This window comes from Palaemon carinicauda, chromosome 7 (assembly GCF_036898095.1).
Source record: "Palaemon carinicauda isolate YSFRI2023 chromosome 7, ASM3689809v2, whole genome shotgun sequence".
NCBI classification, from domain to species: domain Eukaryota; kingdom Metazoa; phylum Arthropoda; class Malacostraca; order Decapoda; family Palaemonidae; genus Palaemon; species Palaemon carinicauda.
In genome coordinates, this window is record NC_090731.1 from 100653539 (window position 1) to 100681038 (window position 27500).

General features: G+C 38.9%; 3 protein-coding genes across 3 annotated transcripts in view; all 3 read right to left on the bottom strand.

Moving 5' to 3' along the window:
* The window catches only part of LOC137643977 (glutamate receptor 1-like), a 1817173-nt gene that overhangs the window by 1090851 nt on the left and 698822 nt on the right, over window positions 1–27500 (bottom strand). The window lies entirely within an intron of this gene.
* Window positions 9709–13078, bottom strand: LOC137643611 (uncharacterized). Its single transcript, XM_068376326.1, has 2 exons — window positions 10043–13078; window positions 9709–9904 (listed from the first exon to the last, which is right to left on the bottom strand). Exon 1 carries the CDS (start codon window positions 13075–13077, stop codon window positions 10711–10713), a length of 2367 nt encoding a protein of 788 aa, XP_068232427.1. The 5' UTR covers window position 13078; the 3' UTR covers window positions 9709–9904; window positions 10043–10710.
* On the bottom strand, window positions 14789–25376 carry LOC137643612 (uncharacterized protein PF3D7_1120000-like). Its single transcript, XM_068376328.1, has 2 exons — window positions 25107–25376; window positions 14789–18148 (listed from the first exon to the last, which is right to left on the bottom strand). Exon 2 carries the CDS (start codon window positions 17433–17435, stop codon window positions 15645–15647), a length of 1791 nt encoding a protein of 596 aa, XP_068232429.1. The 5' UTR covers window positions 17436–18148; window positions 25107–25376; the 3' UTR covers window positions 14789–15644.

A 27500-nucleotide genomic window follows, 5' to 3' on the forward strand; every position in this document is an offset into this window, starting at 1 on the left:
TACAGTATATATATATATATATATATATATATATATATATATATATATATATATATATATATACACTGTATATATATATATATATATATATATATATATATATATATATATATATATATATATATATATAGTATATATATATATATATATATATATATATATATATATATATATATATATATATATATATATATATACAGTATATATATATATATATATATATATATATATATATATATATATATATATATATATATATATAGGTGTGCGTGAGTCTGTGTATCTTCAATCTTTATTTCCGTAAAAAAAAGAAAAATTAGTCGTGACATAATTCAGACGATTTTCTTGTTATTATATAAGCAAGTTTGTGTTACGTCAGACGGAAGCTGTGCGCAGGTAACTCTATGATTTATTATCAGATAATCGTAACATAACAGGATATAGAATTAAAACTAGTATGCATATGTTCATATCCGAAAAACAGGTAGAGAAGTGACGGAGACGATGTTTTTTAAATATAACGATTTTTTTTTTCAGCATTTAAGAGAAAGTACATGTTAGGTCCCTGTGCCTGTAGACCCGTCTACTAAATTTGATAACACCCAGCAAATACCCAATAGAAAATGAGAAAAGGGTTGATTCCTATAATGACGGGGCATTTTTTATTAAGGTTTCCTTGTTTTACTGTTATGAGAAATTTTTTACTATCTTAATAACTTAGATATTAGGTGTTTTATTTCACATTGAACAAGTTGTTTGTCTAGTAAGAAAAGATACGTTTTAAATATTTCTTTTCTTTTAATGGAGACAAGGAGCATTGTACTTAAAATTCAATTATGAATTTCCTTCCAACTGACTTTCAGTTTTTTTTTACAAAAATCTGTCGTAAACAGAGGGTTCAAGTAACTTACGCTAGGTTATGTCTCCCAGGCTATTCCGTAGCTTTTTTAAGAAATAAAAGTAGTATTCAGATACAGAATAATGAATGATGGAATTGTGGAATAACAAATGTATAGTGAACGAAATCTGGAATATTTGACGCTTGCAGATGATTTAATAGCGATCGGGGTTAGAACGAACTTGAAAGTAAAATTCACCAGGAGTAAGATTATGAGAGTAAAAGAAATCATAGCGATGAATGATTGATCGCTGTTATGGGTGATAAGAAGAGGGAATAATGTTAATATATGTAATTAGGAAATGAAGGGGAATGGTAATAAGAGACGGAAATAGATGAGTAGGAATAGATGAAGCAAATACAATAGTAGGATCTTTGGAAAAATTCAGGAAATACTTGAAATTCCTTTGTCTCCAAAGTAAGAGAAAATTACTGGATGTTGAATCTAATGGAAAGAAAATAGGTTACAACTATTGACATTATAAGCTAGGTAAATACGGAAAAGTGAAGTGGGGAGATATGTAGAAATGTCGAAAAAGTTAATGTAGATTATGTGGAAGAAATTGACTTCAATAGCTAAGTTAAAGACAATATAATGCAGTGGCACTATAAGGTTAACGTAAAGGAAGGCCTACAAAGAGTTGAACAGAGGACGTGATATATATAGGATAACCGTTTTTTTTTTTCAACCTCTTGGGAGGAATATATTCAGTAGGTTGAGTATTGGCCATAGTCGGTCAGCGCACAAATATCTTTAAGAAGGAAGCGGCGTGATCCATTGGGTGTTGAATATAACAGTTCTCTGTCTTTGGAGCATATAGTATAATTGGAGACCGGACAATTTGCCGTAAAAAATAATTTGCCGTAGGACAATTGATTGTAAGACATTTTGCCGTAAGAAAAATTGCCGTGTGAAGATTTTTCCGCAAGGACATTTCGCCGTAAAGTGTATATGCTTTGTCATGTATATATTGAAAAAAAAAGAATGAAGAGAGAGAGAGAGAGAGAGAGAGAGAGAGAGAGAGAGAGAGAGAGAGAGAGAGAGAGAGAGAGAGAAGGGTCGTTATGAATTTTGACACCCGTCGTTAAATGTTTAAATGAGGTCATTATAAATTCGGTAGTTTACCATATTTTTTTTTTCATCTTAAACCTTTGTATTATTTACTTTTATCAGTTGAAACTTAAACCCCTACGATGCCGTACACTATCAAAAGCAACAGAGGTTGTGATAAGCTCGTAGATGATTCCAACTTCATTTACAGGCAAGAAAGAGAATATGAAGGCAAGGTTTATTGAAAGTGTGTTGAAACAAACTGCGAAGCAAGAGTACATACAAGACGGAATATTGAAGAGATTTCACTCTGAAAAACTGTAAGTGAGCATACCCATCCAGCGAACCCAAGCAAATATAAAATTCAAAAAACAATTGCACATATGAAAGAAAATGCACGGAAATCCCAGCTAGCTTCAAGATCATTGATTGGTGTTGCATGCGAGGAATTAGAAAATGCAGGACACTCTCTTATACCATCAACTTCAAATTGGTCAAGAAACATAAGAAGATGGACACAAAAAGAAGAAAAGGCCCCCTCCTATTACAAGAACAAGAATCGGTTATGTAATTCCCGAAGAATTTGCGTGTTTATAGAAGGGAGAAAGATTTTTTACTTAATGATAGTGGAATGGAAGATGAAAACAAAATGTTGATCTTTGGTACGATTGCAGGGTTACACGATCTAGAAAGACATACAAATTGGGCATGCGATGGAACATTTAAGGTTTGTCCTGAAATCTTCTATCAGTTATATGCTCCACGTAGGACATGCATGCATCCCACGAGTTTACGGTCTCCTTCCGAATAAGACTAAGGCAAACATCACACGAAGCGACGCGTCAGCGGCAAGGCAGAGACAATTGTTGCATACGTGACGCATTGTTGACGACAGCAATGCTTTTTTAATAGAGCTGTACCCACGAAGCGTCTGCAGCGCGTCTGCGGCGCAGCATCGACTGCGCATGACGCATGGCGTACACCCCTGGCGGCCTCCAGTCGTCAAGCAGCCGTCAAGCCTGCAGCAACTTGACAGGATGAGTGGTGAAGCAGCTGCTTTTTTAGAAAAAATTGAAAAGCATTCATGTCTTTACGACTTTTCTTGTGCGGAATATTCCAGAAAGGACATAACTGAGAAAGCATGGAGTGAAGTGGCAAAGGAGATGAATTGGAAAGGTTAGTAAAAAGTCGATAAAGTTTTATCCTTTATATCATTTATATGAAGTTGAAAATCACACACACGTACTTCATAATAATAATAATAATAATAATGATAATAATAATAATAATAATAAGAAGAAGAAGAAGAATGATAATAATAATAGTAGTAAACATTTTTATTTATCTATTTCTTTATTTTTTCATCAATTTTCTTTAGTAATGGTAATAACTCTCTAGTTGTCTTTACTTTTGATTAAATTTCTCTCTATTCTTATTATTCTCTATTCTCTCTCTCTCTCTCTCTCTCTCTCTCTCTCTCTCTCTCTCTCTCTCTCTCTCTCTCTCATACACCATCAATACAATAATTGTATTGCCATGGTAGAGCAGCTTGAGGCTTTAGAAAATAATTGGCTAGGTAATCTTCCTCCTCGCTTGACATCTTGCCTGATACTAGTGGCACTTTTTCCTCATCTTGTGGCGCAGTTTCGTGTAGTACGCTTTGAAGACGCATCGTGTGCAGACAATCGTCAGCATCGCGTCATCGTCTGACGCGTCTCTGCCTTGCCGTTGACGCGTCTCTTCGTGTGATGTTTGCCTAAGGAATCTTACAATACGTTTTTTCAAAAGGTTAAAGATTTACTCGAGTCCCTAGAACCTGAAAATCTAATGATTGATTTCGAACCAGCTAGTTTAAGTTTTTCTTACATTTTCCCTTCTGCAAATGTAACAGGCTGTTATTTTCATTTCTGTAAGAATGTTTACAGAAAAGTGACAGATAAGGTTCGATATCAAAGGGAGTGTGCTTTTAATACAAAAGTAAAGTGCCTTATGGCACTTGCATTCATACCGCCTTCAAACATCATTGATGCATTCATACAGTTGGTTGATGGCGGTGACTTACCACAAGAACTAGTTGCATATTTTGAAACTCATTATATTGGGGGAGTGAGAGGGTGGGGACCTCGTCGTCGCAGTTTCTCCAACTTTTCCTATTGAACTTTGGAATGTTTATCAAAAAGCCCTAGATCAGCTGGCTAATACCATCAATGGAGTAGAAGGGTTCCATAATGAGCTTCCAGCATCTGTGACCAATACGCATCCAAATTTATGGAAACTCATCAATGTATTTAAAAATGTAGAATATCTTTCTAAAAAAAAGATAATCGATGCAGAAAGAGGTGAAACAACAGTCAAGAAACAATACAAAAAGGTTTATAAGCGCATACTAAGTATTGTCAGAGGTTATGATCAAAATACAAAACAACATTATTTACGAGCAATTGATATGAACTTACATGATTTTAAGCTTAGAAGTTTTTCTTTTTTTTTAGAAAACTTTTTAAATAAAGTGTGTGGTCTTCATTTTTTTTTTATCCTTTTCTTATATATAATTATAATTAAACTGATACATGAAAATCAATGAAAACTGATAAATATACTTGAAGATAACTATATGAATATAGTTACATTGATCTCTAAAAGAAATAAGCTAAAAACTAAAATATACATTTTACGGCGAAATGTCCTTGCAGCGAAATATCCGTACGGCAAGTTTTCTTACGGCGAAAAGTCTTACAATCAATTGTTCTACGGCAAATTTGTTTACGGCGAATTGTCCTAGCTCCAGTATAATTGGTGCACTGCACCATATTTGAACACTTAAAGAGGTTATATCGCTTAATTGTGGCTAGTGTTATAAACCTTTTAAAATACTCTATTTTTAAAAGATCTATGATATGAAGGATTTAGTTTTCCTTAAGTTTCAACATTGGGATTTTTATTTCAAAAGTTATCATCTTAAATGATAATGCTAAAGAAATACTAGATTTTTACAATATGTCGCAAGCTTCACTTCGCCTGTCAATGACAATAATCTCCGGATGTTCTTGAAACCAACCCCTGACTATGTGAGTTGTGTGGCTGTAGCGTTTATCATTAATGAAATTAATTGGATTTGGGGCAGGTATTTCTATTGCACGAATAGATAAAATAATTGCTTCAATTATCTATATATATTCCAGGATGCCATGTATCATCGTCAAGTCTCCTAGTCCCACAAGAGATATCCAACTCCGGAAACTCACACTCTTACACCCGTTTCTTTTTAAAATGAAATTTTTGGGGAGTAAATCTGGTGTTAATTGATCACCAACATATATGACACTTTGTTGTTGTTGTTTGAAAAGACTTCTTGTCAGTCCAGATTACAGAATTCCAAAAGTTTTGATCATATACAGTATATCCTGGGTGTATCTTCTTGCAAGTTGCCTGAAAACTTTAAATCAATCAATCTTCTTGCAAGTTCTAGTTGTGCAGCCTTAATGTCTTTATATTTTCTTTTCTAGCATGGATATAACATTAAAAATCGTTTTCATTAAGTTAGCGTCTTGTAATCTCGAGAGTACAAGGTGGATCCAGTTCCTGAGTTAGGCCAACAACTGATGACTGTGACCTTTCCATCACAGTTTGGACAATCCTTGGTTGACCACTTCCTGGACGGGCGACGACACTAACCTCGCCATCAAATTGATTTATCCATTTAGTTATTGTTTTAACATTGACTCCCATGGTCCTAGATGAGGCTTCCTTCTTCATTCCAGCATCTCTGATGTTAATAAACGCCCAACATTGGCTGATTATCTCCGGTCAATCTGCACGGCCTTATTACCTTGTGCATCTCCTGTTGGAACCGGTGTCTATGAACCACGTCATTCTGATTTTGTGTTAAAACATGATAGTTAAACTCATGATATTATAAAATCCCTGTGAGAGAGAGAGAGAGAGAGAGAGAGAGAGAGAGAGAGAGAGAGAGAGAGAGAGAGAGAGAGAGAGAGAGAGAACTGGTTTGGTTTGGTTTATGGAATTTACGCTTTAAGCAAGCACTGGGGCCGCAAAGGCCATTCATTTCTTTGAATTGAAGACTAAACCAGAGAGAACGGAGAACAAGAATGAAAACAAAAGACGAACATAGTGATAGTAGATTAGATTAAACTGTATTATATAATTTAGGTCTTACGCGAAGCACTGAGATAGGAAATGCCATTCAGCGCTATTTTAAAAAGAACGTTGACGAATGGAGGGATAGTATTAAAACAGTTAAAGTTTCTGATAGGGGACGAATGGAAGCTAAATAGACCTCTAGATAATACCTACATTACACAAAGAAAGGTGCAATGACAGCAATATTCCTCTTACGGGAGATAGAGAGTAACCAGACCCCAACTTTCTCGATATAGAATTTGAATTTTCTCTTAAAAAAACTGAAATAGACTTATTTTGCTCTCATCAGGGTTCAACATAAAGTAAACAAAATTGATAAATTGAGTTAAAATATATATCACATATAATTCAATATACTTATGATACTTTCCTGAATAGTGACTTACCTTTTTTTTTTTTTTTTTTTTTTTTTTTTTTTTTTTTTTTTTTTTTTTTTAGAAATCGAAGTGGCTCTTCTCAGCTTCTTATGTTATCAGACCATAAATAATGCATAAGCTCATCCAACCTAATTACAGCAATGACAAAGTTTCAGTGTGTGCCCGTCTTATGTCACTGTACAGACCCTTTGTTCAGATAGGGATCGAATGTAATTCAGCTTTATGCCTGGAGACATCCAAAATGGTAATCAAATGCTAAGAACCAAATGAGATCATCTGCGCACTGAAACGGAATACAAACTTATGCCAAAAAAAAAAGGCTTGCTCATTTCGTCTTTTGCCATTCTGTTGGTTTGCATGACTTTCTCTACGAACAATAAGGTTGTGGAACTGATTTTACTACCATGTAACCGTTGTTGCATATCTAAAGCATTTTCAGTTTTGACGTGGATGCCCTTTTTTTCATATCTTTCTCGTCAAGGAATTCTAAGAAGAAGAATGGGGGAACGATGATATATATCTAGGATCAAAGAAAGAAGTCGATATTTTATTTTTCTACTACCTCCATATAATAATGGGCCTAATTCCTTTCATAATTCGGCTTAAACTTAATAAGGAAGAAATTAGTGAGGAGAGGGCTGATTTTGGTAGCCTTGAAAACATTTGATAAACCTTTTTGTTTGTTTTCCTGTATATTAAAGCAGAAATTCAATGTTTCAACACGATTTTGATATGTTGCTTAATATTGTTTGTAGTAGATGACACGAGAGAGAGAGAGAGAGAGAGAGAGAGAGAGAGAGAGAGAGAGAGAGAGAGAGAGAGAGAGAGAGAGAGAGAGAGAGAGATCTCCTTTGATGATTGATATTACAATTTCTAATGACGGTTCTCGACTTGACTGCATATTGAAAGGTGTTGCAATTGTTACCGCCCAGTGGCCAACGGCTTCACAATGACAATCAGATACCTACATAAAAGAAGGGTTATAAATTAGATATATACTTATTTTTTTGTAAAAACACTAGATACTATTCACTAAAATTTTCGGATTCTAAGTATGAAAGAAGAATCCTGACTCTCATGAAGGCTAAGTAAATGCCTAAAAAGCAATCGCTTCGGGAACAGAGTTCTCAAATCTATTTATATTTTCTAATGTTAAATTTTCTTATTCCTATTTCCTTGATTTATATAGAATCCTGTAATTGATTAGTGATATCCTTCTATCTATTTCAAAGATAATATCCGTAATCGATAAATGAATTGATCGGTGATATTTACGAATAATTTTAGGAATTGATAGAAACGTTCTTTGGAAACGATTACAAAACTTTTAATCTTGCGGGAAAATTCCATATATTAAATAGAAGAAAAATATTTGCAATGAACTGCGATATAGCTTTCAAAACTTTCAATCTTACGTTCCAAAGTCCCTTTCCAAATACAATAGTCTGAAAGGGGAAGGAATGCTTTGTTGTACTGCTGAAAAGCTTCTGGACGGACGAATGTAAGGGGCAAATAAAAAATTCAAAATACAGTTCGGAGAAAACAGACGGAAACAAGACATGAATAGCCTTGTAAGGACTGCCCACTGTTTGGCATTCAATAGCGTAGAGCAAGTGAGATTGCGTTGATAGCGTTAGACTTTGTTCCATTATATGAATATATCGATTTCATGCAAAAGCGAAGGTATGAATTCTACTAGATACTGCAGGCCAATGTGCCTCAATTAAAGCGGTAAATAAATTTCCTGTGCACGAATACAACTTCATTATTTTATAAAGTGGCAAAGAATCGAACTAATTTTTATAGATCATTCGTGTAAACTTATCCTAAATTGGTATTTTTACATGAAAAAAGGAAATATAAAAGAATGCGGATCTCAAAAAGAATAATTTTTCCTAAAATGGGTACCCGATCCAGTTTTATTTTTTTCTATAAAAAAGTGTCATTAAACTAGGTTTGTGGATTAACTACAATCCCCAATAATGAAGGGAAAACAGGGAAGAGTGAGTTCTCAACAACTGCATCATTTTGATATAATTTCCCAAGCGATACGACTCTGTAACGCTAACCTGCAATCAATCAATTAATTAGCTTAACGAGAATAAATTAGGTGAAACTGTGTGACCTACGTAATTGGTCTAAAATTCACAGCTTTTCACGACCTTACTTCATTATTAAGTACAATAGGAGTTGCAATAAATATACTTTTTTCTCTTCCAGTGAACTTTTTAATAAATATGTGGTAATTTTTGTCGAAGTGGAGGTCGTCCAAGTAATTCCTCCAAGAATATATAAATATATATATATATATATATATATATATATATATATATATATATATATATATATATATATATATATATGTATATATATATATATATATATATATATATATATATATATATATATATATATATATATATATGTATGTGTATATATATATATATATATATATATATATATATATATATATATATATATATATATATATATATGGATCTAGAAAAGATAGAAGTTGCACTCACCAGATTTTCATAATGAAATATGTTGTACAGCAATGCGTAAAATATAGAAATCCCTTTTGATGGCGTTTGTGGACTATGAAAAAGCCTTTCATAGTGTGCACCGACCCATTTTGGGGAGAGTCTTGCGTTATTATGGAATTTCTCTTCAATATGTAAATTTTATTAAGTCAGTTCATGAACATAGCAAGTACACAGTTAATGTTAATGGAGTCTTATCAAATGAATTTCCAGTGAACAACGGAGTACTTCAAGGGAATGTGTTGTCATCTTGTGGCGGAATGTTGCAAGAACAAGCCCCACACCCTGAATCACACCTACTGACAATGGTCCCACAACACAAACTTTCCCCTTACTTTATCAACTGGACTCTTGGACAGAAGGAAAATTTAAACAAAACATATCCTTAAAACTACATTTCTTAAACTAAAATAAATCAAACTATAAGCAATCAAAATAAACACTTAAAACTAATCAAAACTTAACACTATATATACTATAAATACCATTCAAATAAACGCAAAAAATCCTAACAAACTTAACTTATACCACACACCAACACCAAAAATAAATATATATATGAATTTCTTGTATAGATATTATGGTACACCAACACGGTCGCCACACACAAGCCGGACTGTCTTTACGGCACACAACTCTGTGTTTAGCAGTTCATTGGGTGACAATTCGTCACAACTACTTCCCTGATTGGGGTCGTGGTTATTATTAGCACCACCATCATCATCATCATCATCAATCGGAAGTAAACGGGCCGGTCATCAACAATCGTCAATCCAAAGAGCAGTCTTAATACCAAAATCAATCACAGGCCAGGTCATCAACTATATCTCAGCATTCGAAAAAATTTAAGTCTCTCCAAAGGAGGAATCACGGCCTGCCAAAAATAAAAAAAGAAAAACACTTACGAACACTTCTAGCTAACTGAACTATCGCACTATAATCAAAGATAAATAATAAATTGTTCCTATCATTCACAATCACGACAAGCAAAGATAAACAAAACTGTACTTACTCAGAAAATCAAAAATCACTTCCTCGCTGGTAAAGAAAAATAATAATTCCAGCGTTCACACAACTGACTCAGGACGCAGTCAATCAAAAAAAGCATTCGCTCCGAAACATTCACCACTGTCGTAACCTTACTAAAAATGTAAACAAACAATCTCATTTGTACCAACAGTCTTTCTCACCACAAACAATCATTCTCTAACTACCACTTGCTCTTCGGCACGCACCGCGGACACACAAATACACAAACACACAAACACACACACAAACACACACACAAACACACAAACACACACTCTCGCGCGATCTAGCAAAACTAAAGCAAATGAAATTCTCTCTCTCTCTCTCTCTCTCTCTCTCTCTCTCTCTCTCTCTCTCTCTCTCTCTCTCTCTCTCTCTGGATTTGGCAAAAACAAAAAATAAAAATAAAGTAAAAATAAATCCTCCACATTCCTCCCCCCTTACTTTGCCAAATCCTTCTCGCACAACACTTACATTATTTTTTTCATAACCCAGTCGCAGTCGGGAACGGGACCTCTACTCTGAGTAACTGGGCCTCCATATACTCTCTCATTCACTTCTTCCTTATCACAATCATTCGCTACATTAACACTATTCCTATCTAAATCCCTATCATCTAATATATCATGTACAATCATATCTACCTCGTTCTCATCTGGCCCTATAATTACACTCATTTCTGTAAACTTCATCCATTTCATCAAAAACATTCTCAACTTTAGCAAAAGATTCATTCATACTACTAATCATTCTCCTATCTCTCACTCTCACATTCGTCATCCTTTCTTTTACACCACCTAAGGAAAAGCCACACACACTATAGGTATCATTCATACTCAGCCATGATTCATCTGTATTAACACATTTATCTTCCATACATACTTGCACATTTACACCCTTGTCATACTTATTTCTATTCTCACTTTTACTTATAAAATTTCCCCTTCTTTCATCTTTACTTAAAGCTCTTGTATCCTTCCTTTTCTTATATTCTACTAACACCAACTGTTTACCTTCCAGACCTAAGTCCTCATACATACTAGGTTCACCCTTGTTCCTTTTCAACCATTTACTCATCCCATTCTCTTGGATATACTCGGGTACCTCTTTCCATTTACGCAACTGGTTGTGGTGGGCCCTAATTTTTTCCACAATACCACCCACACACAACTTACCCAAAACGTAACTTAATCCACTCGAACCAACTTCTAACACCTCATAGGGACCTTCAAATTTATCATGCATCTTATTTACATTCATTCTACCCTTTTCAATTACTTCTTTCATCACTCTCTCACCAACGTTTAAGCTTTCAAACCTCTTATTTGCTTTCCTCCACACATCTCTATCATCCTCCGACACACCCAACCTCGGTCTTATTATCTTTTCAAAATTTAACACAAACTTACATGGAGACATACCCGTACTCTTATGCACTGTTGCATTGTAAGCCCATAACGCTCTACCAACATACAAATCCCAATCATTATCACATGTACTCATCATTCGCAAAATTTCAGTTAATGTTCTTACAGTCCTTTCAGCCAACCCATTCGCACTTGGCATATAAGGAGTCGAATACACATGTTCAATACCCCATTCTCTTAACATCTGCTCAAACTCCCATCCAACAAACTCAGGGCCATTATCACTTAACATTCTCACAGGCTTACACACACACATCGGCAACATCACTTGACCAACCATTCTTGCAACAGTCTCACTCCGTTTATCCTTGATGGGTATTGCATAGGTAAATTTACTCATGTGATCAACCATAACAATCATTCCCACATGTCTTCTCGCAGTCATAGGCAACGAAACACAATCAATCACAAACATCTCAAATGGTTCTTTCATATGTAATCTCAAAACAGGCAGATTAGCATGCACTCTCTGATACTTCCCTTTCTGGCAATCTTCACACGTAGTCGCTACATCCTTACATATCTGACTCAACCCAGGTGTAAACAATCTCTCACGCATGCATTCCCATAATTTATTCTTTCCCATATGCCCATATCTGTCATGCACTAACATACACATACTTACTGCTGCATGCATTGGAAACACAGGAACATATATATCTTCATCCATTCCTTTATGTAGAAAATAAACAATATTCTTACACACAATAAGTCTCTTACTAACTTTCTTATACACCTCTAAATCAGACGGCCATTCTTCTACCTCAATACTATTCAACATACATTCACGTAACCTTTTAATTTCCTCACATTCATCGTGCATTTCTTCCACCTCCTCTTTAGTCAGTAGATCATCCTCACTCCTCGTAATATTAACCATGCCAACAAAATTCGCCATAAATACACTATTATCTTCTATCACAACTACTTCACATCCATTCTTCAGAAGCAAACCACTACCAATATCAACTGATAAATCATGCAATCTTAAAAAGTCAATTCCTATCAAAAAACAACTAGGCATCTCATTCTCTCCCATTACAATAAAATTATGTTCCACCTCCATACTTCCCAGTTTTACTTTCAAACGCACTTCTTCCCAAACTAGCAAACTTCCTTTACCTATCCCATGAATTCTCACACTCGTACATTGCCGTTTCACTTCCCAATTGTACCGCTCTATTTCCTTCATAACAGACATATTCACTAATGACACTTGCGCACCTGTATCAATTAAACTACAGTATTCATTCTCATTTATACACACATACGTCATCATTCTTCCTTTTACACCATGCATACAAATGTTTACTCTCCTATCAATAGGGTCATCCTTATCACACCCATGGTCATCTTCGCTATCTCCCATGCTCATACCACTCGGATTCAAGTCACTCGGACAATCCTCCTTCTTACTCAACAACTTGCAACATCTTTCAATACATTGTAACCTCAATATATACTCCCTTTCAATCTCTTTATTTGCTCGGTACTGCATCGGACGATTCCACCCAAAATACAAATAAACAGTGACACCATATAACATACTTACTACCAACAATACTTTTGATAACAATTCACCCTCAAGCATACTATCCTCCTCCTTATATGCCATTTCTTTCGATACTTCATTCCTAACACTCATTCTAAGCTCATCTATACTAGCAGGTATATCCCTATTCAAACCCTTCAATTTAACCTTATTTAACCCACACAAAATACATTTATACACCATGTCATCCCCTTCAAAACTTTGTACCACCATTAAATCTTCCGGCAACCTTTCAAAATTACTATCATTCTCGCTACTCTCTTCTATCTTACCATGCATTCTTGACATCGCATCTGCTATCACGTTCTTACTCCCAGGTACATATTCTAGCTTAAAGTCAAATTCATTCAAATCCTCTATTGTCCTCGCAACTCTAGCATTCACAGACTCTTTCCTAATCATGTACACTAGGGGCTGATGGTCAGTACGCACAATAAATTTCACACCATACAAAAATACCTTCAACGCTTTCACGCAAAACCTTATCGCAGCCAACTCCCTTTCAATCGTGGAATACTTTCGCTCAGCCTTATTAAATGCTTTACTTACATACGCTATCACTCTCAACTGTTCATCTCCGTTTATTCTTTGCATTTGAACCAAGCAACCACCCATACTAATCCCACTAGCATCCGTATATAACTCTAGCATACTCGCATGTTCACTATAATCGGGAAAAGCCAAAGTGACGTCTCTCGCAGCCTCTTCTTTCAAGTTTTCAAATGCTTCAATCATACGCTCATCCCATTTCAGTCTCGTACTATTTCTCTTACCTGTCCACTCATTCAAAGGCTTCCCTATTCCCGAACAATCTCTGACAAACTTCCGACCAAATTCAATTAACCCAAGAAAACCTCTCAACTCACGCACCGTATGAGGACGTGGAAACTCTCTCACCTTACTCACAAACTTTTGACTCTTCCTTATACCCGATTCACTCACCACATGCCCAAGAAATTCCACCTCCCCGGCCAACCATGTACACTTTTCAAGCTTAACTTTCACACCAACTTCTATCAACCGTTCTAATACTGCTTCAAGCAACTGCATGTGTTCCTCAACAGTCTCACTAGCAATCAAAATATCATCAATAAAAACAGTCACCTTCTGTCTATCAAACCCAGCCAAAACTACATTCATCGCCCTCTGGAAGGCAGCAGGCGCATTAGCAAGGCCAAAACTTAACCTCTTAAACTGATAATGACAATTGCTACTCGAAAATGCTGTAATGGGCCTGCTCCCTTCTGCCAGAGGCATCTGGTAATAGCCCCTAACTAAATCTAACTTTGTAAAAACTTTCATACCATGCATCTTATACACACAGTCAGACACTACATTCATTGGGAAACGTTCTTTAACAGTTACTTCATTCACCTTCCTATAATCAATACACATACGTAAACTTCCATCCGGCTTTCTTACAGGTACAATAGGGCTATTCCAAGCACTCTCACTCCTTTCTATTACACCCATTTGCTCTAACTCCTGGCACTGCTCTTCTATTTCTCTGGCAATAGGCGGAGAAAAATGTCGGGGACGCTGATATATGGGGGTATCATTACTAAGAACTATCTTAAATTCAGGCAGCTTTGATCCCCCACAATCCTCGTCACCGCGACTCAAAACTCTCCGTCTATCCCATAACATCCTATACAATTGTTCCTTTTCTCCCTCACTTATATTCTCATCTACATTAATTCTTTCTTTCAAACTTTCATAGTCTCAATCGTCATCCTGCTTTATCTTACCCGTCATAACATGTCTCAATTTAACATACCTTTCATCCTCTACATTGACCAACGTATACATACATCCCATGCAATCACCCTCACGTATACCCCGTATTCTCTTCCTCCTTACAGTCGGCAACAAGCTCACATACACCTTCGGCTCCTGCAAATTCAAAATACCATCATACACATGCACACTTGCTTTCACCAAATTACTTGCTTCCGAACCTTCCACTACATATTCACAATTGTCACTATTGGCAATTCCCAGACTATTCGGCCATGCAACTTTTACACTGACAACCTCACTCGCATCTTTTGACAATTTAACACCTTCTTTTGCTATTAACGGCACACCTTTCCATACCTTCGTACATACACTACCATCTTCATTCAAATAAAATTCCCCACAAAATTTACCCTTAACTTTCATCTCTATCATATTTACACTAGGATGTACAATCATACCGCATTTTTTCAAGAAGTTATAACCTAACAACACATCGTATTTGTCATTTACTCCCTCAACCACATAAAAATCATTATCTTCCATCATCAGCCCCCCAATCATAACATTTTCACGTAACTTTCCTTGCACAGACATACTTAAATTACCGATACCTTTCACTTCACCTTTACACCCCCTAAATTCACACACATCCCTTACCTTATCGCATGCATTCCTAAACATTAAATTGACACCACAACCAGTATCAATCAGACCAACTAGCTCTATTCCATTAAAATTTACTTTTGCACTCATGCAGTCATAAGCTCTTTTGCCCATCACGTCTTCATGTAGTAAACCTTCACGAACATGCATCACATTCACTCCGCACACACTCAAGGACTCACCCAGCTGAACCCTCTTACACTCTAGTTTCCCGAACATCCTGGCTGATTTACTCCCTTCTTCCTACATACCCTAGCTACATGCCCATCTGCACCACATTCAGTACACTTACCCCGTGGCTCTTTGCACATTCTAGCATAATGACCATCCTTACCACAATTACCGCAAATCACATTTGTACGATTACTCCGACATCCACTCGCTATGTGCCCTGTCATACCACACCGATAACATTTTACCCCTTTCTCTTTCTTGCACTCGCTAATTCTATGCCCTACCTCAGCACATCCAAAACAAGCACCAAGAGCCCATCTACATTCATTCTTCTTATGTCCTACTTTCCCACATCTATAACACTTCTCTTCACGGATACAACTACCTGACCTATCTTGCGGCGCACTAGCACTCCTATCCCTCCAAACTTGATTCCCATGCCTAAACCCTTCATTTGTCCTTAGAGGTATTCCCACATTACTCGCCCTAACACTCCTATCTACTACACTATCAGCTACCCTCATCGGTCCTCTCATAACAGCATCTCTAAAACTAACAAATTCTGGCACACTTTCCTCCATTCCAGTTCTTACACTCACAGATTTACTTTCTTTCATACACCTATCCAACTCGTAATCCTCAACTATCTCTAAAATATCATCCCATGTCAATCTTTCTTTCGTCCACCTCATTTTCTCCTTCCGTTTCAAATTAACAAACTCAGCAACATTCTCGGGTACAGTAGCCAAAAACTTCCTCATTAACTCCTTATTCTCATTTATACCTTCATCCCCATACTTCTTCCTAGCTAAAGTTTCCAACCTACATACATACATCGATATCGCTTCTCCTGCATTCATCCGTGCTTCATCAAAATCATTCTTACGCTTATACTTAACACTCCCTTTTATACGTTTTACCTGCTCAATTATTCTCTTTTTCACACTTTCATAATCAACGTCCCCTACACTCATTATCACTCCATACATCGTCAACAAATACCCAGTCAAATATTCTCCTAACTCCCTAGCCCAAACTCTTTTACTATCACCATACTTATCCTGACAATACCTCTCATACTCCTTGAAAAAATCATATACATCCCTACTGCTATGCTCATTGAACCTTTCACACCGAGGTACCTCTCTCATAAACACAGTCTTACACTCATCACGTTCATTCTCACTGCTATCATCACTGCCTACTCCCCTGTTACCTTCTTCCTCATTTGAATACAATGAATCCACTTCCACACTTAAATTCCTATCCTTAACCATTCCTTTCTTACCCTTTTTCTTACTTACCACTTTCACCCATTCACGATCGTCCTTGCTATCAGCCTGATACTTTTTCTTCCCTTTCTTCACATCACTTTTACCTTTCCTTTCATCTTTCCTCTCACCTTTCTGTTCATCCTTACTATGCCTAATTCCCTTATCTTCAATATCACCATCACTATTACTACTATCACTATCACTTCCTTTCCCATTATCACCTACCTTAACCTTCTCTTCCACTACCAACCCATTCCCCGAAGCTGAGGACACTCCTCCGACTGCACCTTCACCCATTATAGTTTTCATCATCCCCATGACTTGCCCCATCATATCTTCCAATCGGTTCTCCATTCGTTCCTCATTCTCTTTCATCCTCATCTCAAAACATTCTTCCACTTTCTCTACAGTTCCCTTTAATTCCCTAAGCTCCTTCTGCATCGCCGCATTCTCCCAGTTCAACCTCTCATTCTCTACTAGCAACCTCTCCTCACGCTCCTTACTCAGCCGCAATTCCTCCCTCAAAACCCTTAATTGCTCCTCCATTTTTCATCAACCTTAATCCTAATTCCGTCCTTCGTCCAACAGTCCAGCTTCTATCCCTCCTCGGCAGTCCCTGTTCGGGCGCCAAAATAATGTGGCGGGATGTTGCAAGAACAAGCCCCACACCCTGAATCACACCTACTGACAATGGTCCCACAACACAAACTTTCCCCTTACTTTATCAACTGGACTCTTGGACAGAAGGAAAATTTAAACAAAACATATCCTTAAAACTATATTTCTTAAACTATAATAAATCAAACTATAAGCAATCAAAATAAACACTTAAAACTAATCAAAACTTAACACTATATATACTATAAATACCATTCAAATAAACGCAAAAAATCCTAACAAACTTAACTTATACCACACACCAACACCAAAAATAAATATATATATGAATTTCTTGTATAGATATTATGGTACACCAACACGGTCGCCACACACAAGCCGGACTGTCTTTACGCCACACAACTCTGTGTTTAGCAGTTCATTGGGTGGCAATTCGCCACAACTACTTCCCTGATTGGGGTCGTGGTTATTATTAGCACCACCATCATCATCATCATCATCAATCGGAAGTAAACGGGCCGGTCATCAACAATCGTCAATCCAAAGAGCAGTCTTAATACCAAAATCAATCACAGGCCAGGTCATCAACTATATCTCAGCATTCGAAAAAATTTAAGTCTCTCCAAAGGAGGAATCACGGCCTGCCAAAAATAAAAAAAGAAAAACACTTACGAACACTTCTAGCTAACTGAACTATCGCACTATAATCAAAGATAAATAATAAATTGTTCCTATCATTCACAATCACGACAAGCAAAGATAAACAAAATGATATTTTCATTATAAAATAAATTTTTGAATATACTTACCCGCTGGTTATATAAAAGAGCTGAAGTCCCTGACGCCAGGGCAGAAAATTCAAATCTCGCGCTATCGAAGATACGCCAGGTGTACCAACCGCACCCTAGCGGTAGAACAGGTGGAACTACACACCAACTCCAGTTCTTCCATGCCTCATAGCCATACCATAGGTAGTCTCTAGAGGGGAGGAGGGAGGGTGTTAAATTTATATAACCAGCGGGTAAGTATATTCAAAAATTTATTTTATAATGAAAATATCATTTTTAAATATAAAACTTACCCGCTGGTTATATAAAAGAGCTGATTGACACCCCTTGGTGGCGGGTCAGAGACAGCTACATACAGAAAATTCACTTAAGGGTTACATACAATAAACTTAAGCAGTTCTCACCTGATAAGGAAGCTGACAGCAATGATACTCTGCCTCATTTCGTCCGCTATCCTTAAGAGATCCAGTAATCCACTCGGGCTGAAAATCTCTAGGAGCTGTCAAACGGTACAAACACCTATAACATGACAGGACCTCAACCAATACCCTTGTTCCGGGTGCACTCAAGGAACAAATTGACCACCTAGCCAAATCAAAGATTGCGGAAGACTCACGCCCAATCTCCACAAACAACCATAACAAACGAGTTCCAAGAGATAGAAAAGGGGTATTAGGAAAAAAGGGAACGTAGTGGTAGATCATTCACCTACTATCGCATTAGCAGCTATAAAAGGACCCAACGTAAAAAGGTCCTCATAGCGAGTCTGAACATTCTTCAAATAATGGGATGCAAAAACAGACTTACTTCTCCAAAATGTTGTATCCATCAGACTTTGCAGAGAACGGTTCTGTTTAAAGGCCACTGAAGTCGCTACCGCTCTGACTTCATGTGTCTTGACTTTGAGGAGCCTCTGATCCGACTCATCACACTGAGCATGAGCTTCTCGAATCAACAATCTAACGAAAAAAGACAAGGCATTCTTGGACATGGGCATCGAGGGTTTCCGAACTGCACACCACAGAGCGTCTGAGTTACCTCTCAGATTCTTAGTTCTGTTCACATAACACCGTAGAGCTCTAACTGGACAGAGAACCCTTTCCAATTCATCGCCAGCCAAATCCGAAAGGTTAGAAATCTCGAAGGATTTGGGCCATGGTCGAGAAGGGTTTTCGTTCTTGGCCAGAAACCCCAGTTGCAAAGAACAAATGGCTTTCCCATTCCGAAAACCAATGTTCTTGTTTAAAGCGTGAACTTCACTAACTCTTTTCGCAGTGGCGAGGGTAACTAGAAAAAGGGTTTTCAAGGTTAAGTCCTTAAATGAAGCCGAGTGTAAAGGCTCAAATCTGTCACTCATGAGAAATTTAAGGACAACATCCAAATTCCAGGCGATGGGAGCCGTTTGAATCTTCTTGGTCGTATCAAAAGACCTAAGTAAATCTCGTAGATCCTTATTATCAGAAAGGTCTAGGTTCCCGTGTCGAAAAACCGTCGCCAACATACTCCTGTAACCTTTAATAGTTGATGACGAGAAGTTATGCTTAGTTTTAAGGTCCAAGAAAAAATCTGCTATTTGGGAAAGCGATGTACTGGAAGAGGAAATCGCGTTAGTTCTACACCATTCCCTGAACAACTCCCACTTGGACTGATACACCTTGATGGTTGAAGACCTTCTTGCCCTTGCAATTGCCTTGGCTGCCTTCTTCGAAAATCCTCTAGCTCTAGCGAGTTTTTCGATAGTCTGAAGGCAGTCAGACGTAGAGCTCGGAGGTTTTGATGATTTCGGGCCAAGTGAGGTTGTCTGAGAAGATCGAGTCTCATGGGAAGGCTTCTCGGGACATCCACCATCCATTCCAGTACCTCTGGAAACCAGCTCCTTGACGGCCAGAACGGAGCTATCAGTGTCATTCTGGTCTCCTCGTGTGAAACGAACTTCTGAATCACTTTGTAAAGGATCTTGAACGGAGGAAAGGCATAAACCTCCATGTGTGACCAGTTCATCAGAAAAGCGTCTATGTGAAAAGCTTCGGGATCTGGAACCGGAGAGCAGTAACACTCTAGTCGTTTGGTCTTCGCGGTGGCAAAGAGATCCACGAGAGGTCGACCCCATAACCGCCACAGACTCTTGCAGATGTCCGGGAGCAGAATCCATTCTGTGGAGAGAACCTGACCTTTCCTGCTGAGTCTGTCTGCGCTCACATTGTTGACTCCCTGGATGAACCGCGTCAAAAGAGTCACCTTCCTTTCCTCCGCCCAGATGAGGAGCAGTCTTGCAATCTCGAACAGAGGCCAAGAGTGGGTCCCGCCTTGTTTCGCAATATAGGCCAGAGCTGTCGTGCTGTCCGAATTGACTTGGACTACCTTGCCCCTGATCTGCTTTTCGAAGCCGATGAGAGCCAGATGAATAGCTAAAAGCTCTTTTTGATTGATGTGGAGAGAGGTTTGCTCCACCGTCCAAGTCCCCGAAAGTTCCTGCTTCTCTAGAGTGGCTCCCCACCCCGAGTTGGAGGCGTCGCAACACAACACGAGGTTTGGGTTCCTCTGAAGTAAAGACAAGCCTTCTTTCAGTCTGGGCTCGTTGTTCCACCATTGAAGATGAGACTTGATGGAAGTCGAGATGGGAATGCAATCCCTGTCGAGGCTGTCCCCTTTCTTCCAATGGCGGTTGAGATGAAACTGAAGAGGACGCAAGAACAACTTCCCCAGGGTCACAAACTTCTCTAACGACGAGAGAGTCCCCAGAAGACTCATCCAATCTCTGACGGAGCAAAGATCTCTCTTCAGGAACGTTTGTACTTTTAGGAGGGCTGCTTGGATTCTCACCGACGACGGAAAAGCCCGAAAACTCCGACTGTGAATCTCCATCCCCAAATAAAGAATCTCCTGGGATGGAATGAGTTGTGATTTTTTCGAGCTCACCAGGAGACCCAGTTCTCTGGAGAGATCCAAAGTCATCTTGAGGTCCTTCAAACAACAATCGGCTGAGGAGGCTCTTATCAGCCAATCGTCCAGATACAGAGAGGCCCTGATTCCCCTCGAATGCAGCATGCTTGCCACGTTCAGCATGATCTTGGTGAACAATAGAGGAGCCGTGCAGAGTCCGAAACAAAGAGCCCTGAACTGGAAGACCTTGTTTCCGTCCATGAACCTCAGATAACGTCTGCAGCTGGGATGAATCGGAAGGTGGAAATAGGCATCCTGAAGATCTAAAGAGACCATCCAATCGTCCTTCCTCACAGCTGCCAGAACTGTTTTCTGAGTCTCCATGGTGAACGTCGAGTTTTGGACGTAACCATTGAGCACACTTACGTCCAGAACCGGTCTCCACCCCCCGGAACTCTTGGGTACTAGAAAAAGGCGGTTGTAAAACCCCGGAGACGTAACATCTTGCACTTCCTCTATTGCTCGTTTCTCTAATAAAAGAGACATCTGTAGAAGCATGGCTTGTTTCTTGGGACCCTCTCTGTATTTGGGCGAAAGATCCACTGGATCTGTGACTAAAGGAGGATTGGTCAGGAAGGGGATCTTGTAGCCTTCTTTTAACACCTGGACGGACCAGGGGTCCGCTCCATTCCTCTCCCAAGCCTCCCAAAAGTGAGTCAACCTGGCCCCCACTGCTGTCTGAAGGAGAGGGCAGTCAGACTTTACCTCGGCCGGACTTGCCCCCTCTGCCTCTAGGTTTCCTTCCTTCTGGTTTAAAAGAGCCTCTTCCAGAGGGCTTCCCACGAAAGGACTGAGGACGAAACCCAGAAGAAGATTCCTTAGGTTTTCGAGAGGAGAATGACGGAGGCAAAACTTTCCTAGTCGAATGAGTAACTAAGTCATGTGTGGCCTTCTGAGTGAGAGCAGTAGCCACCTCGCCCACTAATTCCTGAGGAAATAAAGAATTAGACAAAGGTGCGAAAAGAAGGCCTGTCTTCTGATAGGGAGACACTCCTGCGGAGAGGAAGGAGCACATCGTGGCCCTTTTCTTGAGAATTCCAGCTGTAAACAAAGCAGCAAGTTCGTTGGAGCCATCTCTCACACCTTTGTCCAAGCAGGACATCAAATGAACCAAACCACTAGTGTCCGTTTCCGTCATATCAGAGACCCTCTTACTCAAAGCCCCCAAAGCCCAGTCCAAAAAATTAAAAACTTCGAAGGCCCTGAAAAGACCTTTAAGCAAATGGTCGAACTCTGGAATGGACCACCAAATCTTCGTCTTCCTTAAGGCAAGACGACGAGAAGCATCTACCAAACTTGAAAAATCCCCTTGTGCAGAAGAAGGAAAACTCAAGCCCAACACTTCACCAGTCTCATACCACACACTAGATTTAGAGGCTAACCTAGCGGGAGGAAAGGCAAAGGCCGTCTTGCCAAAAGCTTTCTTGGAGTCCAACCAAGAACCCATTAACTTCAAGGCCCGCTTAGAAGATCGAGAAAGAACCATCTTGGTGTAAACTGGAACCTTAGTAGCTTTACCTAAGATGAATTCAGAAGGCGGAGAACGAGGGGCCACAGGGGTAAAAGAATCCGGGAAAATTCCAGTCAGAATAAGCATAAACTTGCGAAGGTCCACAGCATGCTGATAATGCTTCTCCTCCTCATTCTCAGAGACTTCCTCAATAGGATTATCCTCATCCGACTTTTCCTCTGGTTCGTCTTCTGGCAGTGCAGCAACAGCCGCAGCCTGAACCGAAGGAACAACGTCTGGATGGGACTGCCTGTCAAGGCCAACATCTGAGTCAATTTGGTGGGGAGAAGTAGAAGTAGATTGATGCGAAACACGGACATGTAGACGATCATCCTCAACCAACAACTGCTTAGACCGCTTAGAATTCGACTGTTGTTGAACAGAAGAACGCTTGAAATCAGAAGGTAACTGTTGAAGATCGCCGCGAGGTCGCGTAAAGTCCGAGGATTGTTGCTGCGAACGATCAAAGTAGTCAGGATGTCGCCGCTGTAAACCAATGTTTTGACGCGCCGCGTCCAAAAGTTGTTGCCGCGGGCGATCCACTACTTCAAATTGTTGCCGCGTCTCGTCCACTTGTCGACGCCGATGCTCTTCCCCGCGACCAGAAAACGCAAACTGGTCAACCAAAACTCTCTGACGCGACTCATCAAAATCAACCTGGCGTTGAACACTGTGAATGGGAGACCGTCTAAGTGATAACTCGTCAAGGCCATATACCATCGAACGTTTGTGCGATAACTGGTCTGACATCGAACGCCCAGACACAACGCCAACACCTGGTTGATAAGAATCCATCAACGACGAGAGTTGTTCCTTCATAGACAAAAGCGCAGTCCATTTCGGATCAACAGAACTCCTAGAAGGAAGATTCGCACTAATGTCACCACGCATTTCAGGGGAAGAAAGCCAATCCGATGGAAGAGGAGGTGCATGAATAGTTACAAGGTCCGAATCGGAAGGAATCATATCCGCACGAACACGGTGATCTGAACGTTTGGCCGGAGTGCAAGCGCTGGGAGAACGGAAACGTTCCGGTGAACCCCAAGAACTACATCCTGGCCGCACAGGCGATTCCCGACGCTGTGAATCAACATGGGAGCGTTTAAGCGGTCTCGACGCTCGCCGCCAGATCTCACTCCCCGACCCTTCATCGGAAGACGGGGATAACGTATGAACCTCACCTTTCCTACGATGAGGGTGAACGACCTGAGCTACGGCAACAGGAACGTTCGAGGGGACGTCTGCACGATTGATGATGCTTCTCGTTCCCTTAAGCCGTTCGACATTACTTCTCCCATGGGTTCGAGAGCTCGAAAGAGGTCTAAGGCTAGGTGAACGACAAGATCGTGCCGACGCACCCTCCGCAACACTAAACACATTATCAACACTTGTCACAACACCGAGAGAGTCACGATTCTTCGGTACCACATCAGACACTCGTGTCGACGCACCTTCCGCAACACTAACCACATTATCAACACTTGTCACAACACCGAGAGAGTCACGATTCTTCGGTACCACATCAGACACTGAAACACTTTCCACAGTTCCGATAGGATCACAGTTTTTCAATACCTTTAACTCTGAAAAGATAGTATTTCTATCGGCTGCTAAGGACTCAACTTTCTCACCAAGAGACAAAATAGCAGTAAACATGTCCTTCATAGTAGGTTCCTGATCTACCACCACAGGGAAAGGAACAGGATTAGGAACAGGTAAATTAGGTAAGGTTCTATCCACAGATCGGGAAGAACTACGCCTAACTCTATCTCTCTCTAATCTCCTAACATAACGATCGTAAGTAACAAAATCATCATTAGTTAAGGAAAGACACTCATTACACCTATCATCTAATGAACAAAATTTACCCCTACATTTTACACAAATAGAATGAGGATCAATAGATCCATTAGGAAGTCGTGTACGACAACCCTCACTAACACACCTACGCTGAGCAGGGGAGGAGTCGGCCATTTTAAAATTAACGTGAGAGACCGACAAGCAAAAAGTAAGGGAAAAAACAATAAAGAAAATCTCAAACAAAAAGATTTCAAGATAAGAACCAAGGAAAATTAATCAACGATAGCTTAAACTCAAAAAAGAACGTTGTACATCACCAAACAACTTCCCAAGAGAGTAAAAAACACGAGAGCGAACTTCTGTATGTCAGTCAGCTATGACGGCAGAGAGAAGAACTGGAGTTGGTGTGTAGTTCCACCTGTTCTACCGCTAGGGTGCGGTTGGTACACCTGGCGTATCTTCGATAGCGCGAGATTTGAATTTTCTGCCCTGGCGTCAGGGACTTCAGCTCTTTTATATAACCAGCGGGTAAGTTTTATATTTAAAAACTGTACTTACTCAGAAAATCAAAAATCACTTCCTCGCTGGTAAAGAAAAATAATAATTCCAGCGTTCACACAACTGACTCAGGACGCAGTCAATCAAAAAAAGCATTCGCTCCGAAACATTCACCACTGTCGTAACCTTACTAAAAATGTAAACAAACAATCTCATTTGTACCAACAGTCTTTCTCACCACAAACAATCATTCTCTAACTACCACTTGCTCTTCGGCGCGCACCGCGGACACGCAAACACACAAACACACAAACACACACACAAACACACACTCTCACGCGATCTAGCAAAACTAAAGCAAATGAAATTCTCTCTCTCTCTCTCTCTCTCTCTCTCTCTCTCTCTCTCTCTCTCTCTCTCTCTCTCTCTGGATTTGGCAAAAACAAAAAATAAAAATTAAGTAAAAATAAATCCTCCACAATCTATGATGTTTATCCTCCTCATGGATTTTGTAATGCGTAGAACAGTCTGAGATGATGGAGAAGGATTGGACTGGATTGGTGATAGGAGTATAGCAGACCTAGAGTATGCTGATGATGGTGTCCTCGTTAGCAGAACACCATTGGAATTGCAATGCTTGTTTACCAGAATGCATGAAATCTCACACAAGGTTGCGCTGAAGATGAACAAAAGAAAGACAGACATGATGAGAACGGGGTATGCAATGGAAGATGAAATATCATTGGAAGGAGAAAGGATTAATAAGGTAAAATCATTTAAGTATTAAGGAACTATTATCTTTAATATAGGGTCTTTAGAATTAGAGTTTAGTGAAAGATGGAAAAAATAAAATCAGACAATGGCTAGGTTAAGTAAAATTTGGAAATCAAATTGCCTGAAATTACATGTAAAAATCCGACCATACATCACTTTTGTGAGACCGATGTTATTATAAGGACACGAGTCAATGTATGACAATGAAAATATCTCTAAAAGATTCGGAAAATTTGAGAACAAAGCCCTCAGAAGGATATTGGGAGTTAAATGCCAGGACAGGATTAGAAATGAAACTCTAAGTGAGATTACTCGAGTACCATATGTGTATGAGATCATGATGAGGGGTTGATAAAGGTGGTTTAGGCATGTTCTTCGCACTCCTCAGGAGAGATCAGTCCACCAAATGTTTTTCTGAGCTCCAAAAAGCACTAGAAAATTTGTAAGACGCAGGCCTACACGGCTGAGGACTATGAAGTGTGAAGTAGGAGATGATGAATGGAGAAGTATTGAATTAAAAGCCCAAGGTAGAGACGACTGGCGAAATCTAACCGAGGCCCCTTGCACCAATAGGCATGAGAGGAGATGATGATGATAGAGAGAGAGAGAGAGAGAGAGAGAGAGAGAGAGAGAGAGAGAGAGAGAGAGATACCTGTGCTATTTAGAATAATGTGATAGAGAAGATTAGCTTCAAATCATTTATAAGTAATTGAATTAACGTTACTAGCAGTATGTAATTCTTTAATGGGCCTCCATATTCTTCCAACTACCACTAAAGTGAACAATTCTCAAGAAGGCAGACATACAGTAGGATTCAATAGAAAAAAATAACAATCGCCTACTCTCTCTCGGATCGATTCCGCGATCTTTAGAGTAAAACGTGTAGGTAGATTAATATGTAAGTTTGTTGTGCCTCTTATATCTTTTTCCCCTCTTTATTCGTGAATTATTATAATATGTAATAAACACTAGTAATCTCTCAGCATGATTCCCGAAATACACTCTGAAATTTTTCTGACATTAACTGGGAAATTACGACCAGCTTTTCCAACGTGTTGCTCTTGGAACATAAACCAGCGAAGAGAAAATGCATGTAGCTTCTTGCTAAACAATCCTGAAACATTTTGTGTAATTTTTGCAATTTTTGTAGGTTTTTCTTTTTATAGTGACTGTGGTCCATTGAATGATCATTCGTCATACTCTTACAAATCTTGCAAAAACTCATTTTCGTTTTCACTGTTCTAAATCTGCATACCACAAAATGGATAGAATACTAATCTAAGTCGAAATACTCTTTTTTGATACAAGGAGTAATCACACGCAGCCAGTGAATACTCAAAAATACAATATTTGATCGTGAACATTAAGTAATCTAACCTATTTCTATTAGAATGAGACGTTTTCATATTATGTTTTTCATTCTATTCTATTACTTAGAAGTTTGCATAAATGAACAAACTAGAGTTTTAATAAGAGGTGTTCACTGTAACCGGGAATATCGTAGTAAATATTAAAGCGATTATATATACATGCAATATATAGTCTACATCCACAGTTGCAAACAATATTAGCGAATATATGATAATAACAAAACAGAATATGAGGCCAAATTATATAAAGCAAATTTTATTGGTAACACAAAATTATACCAGGTACTTAATGATAGATTTGATAAGTGAT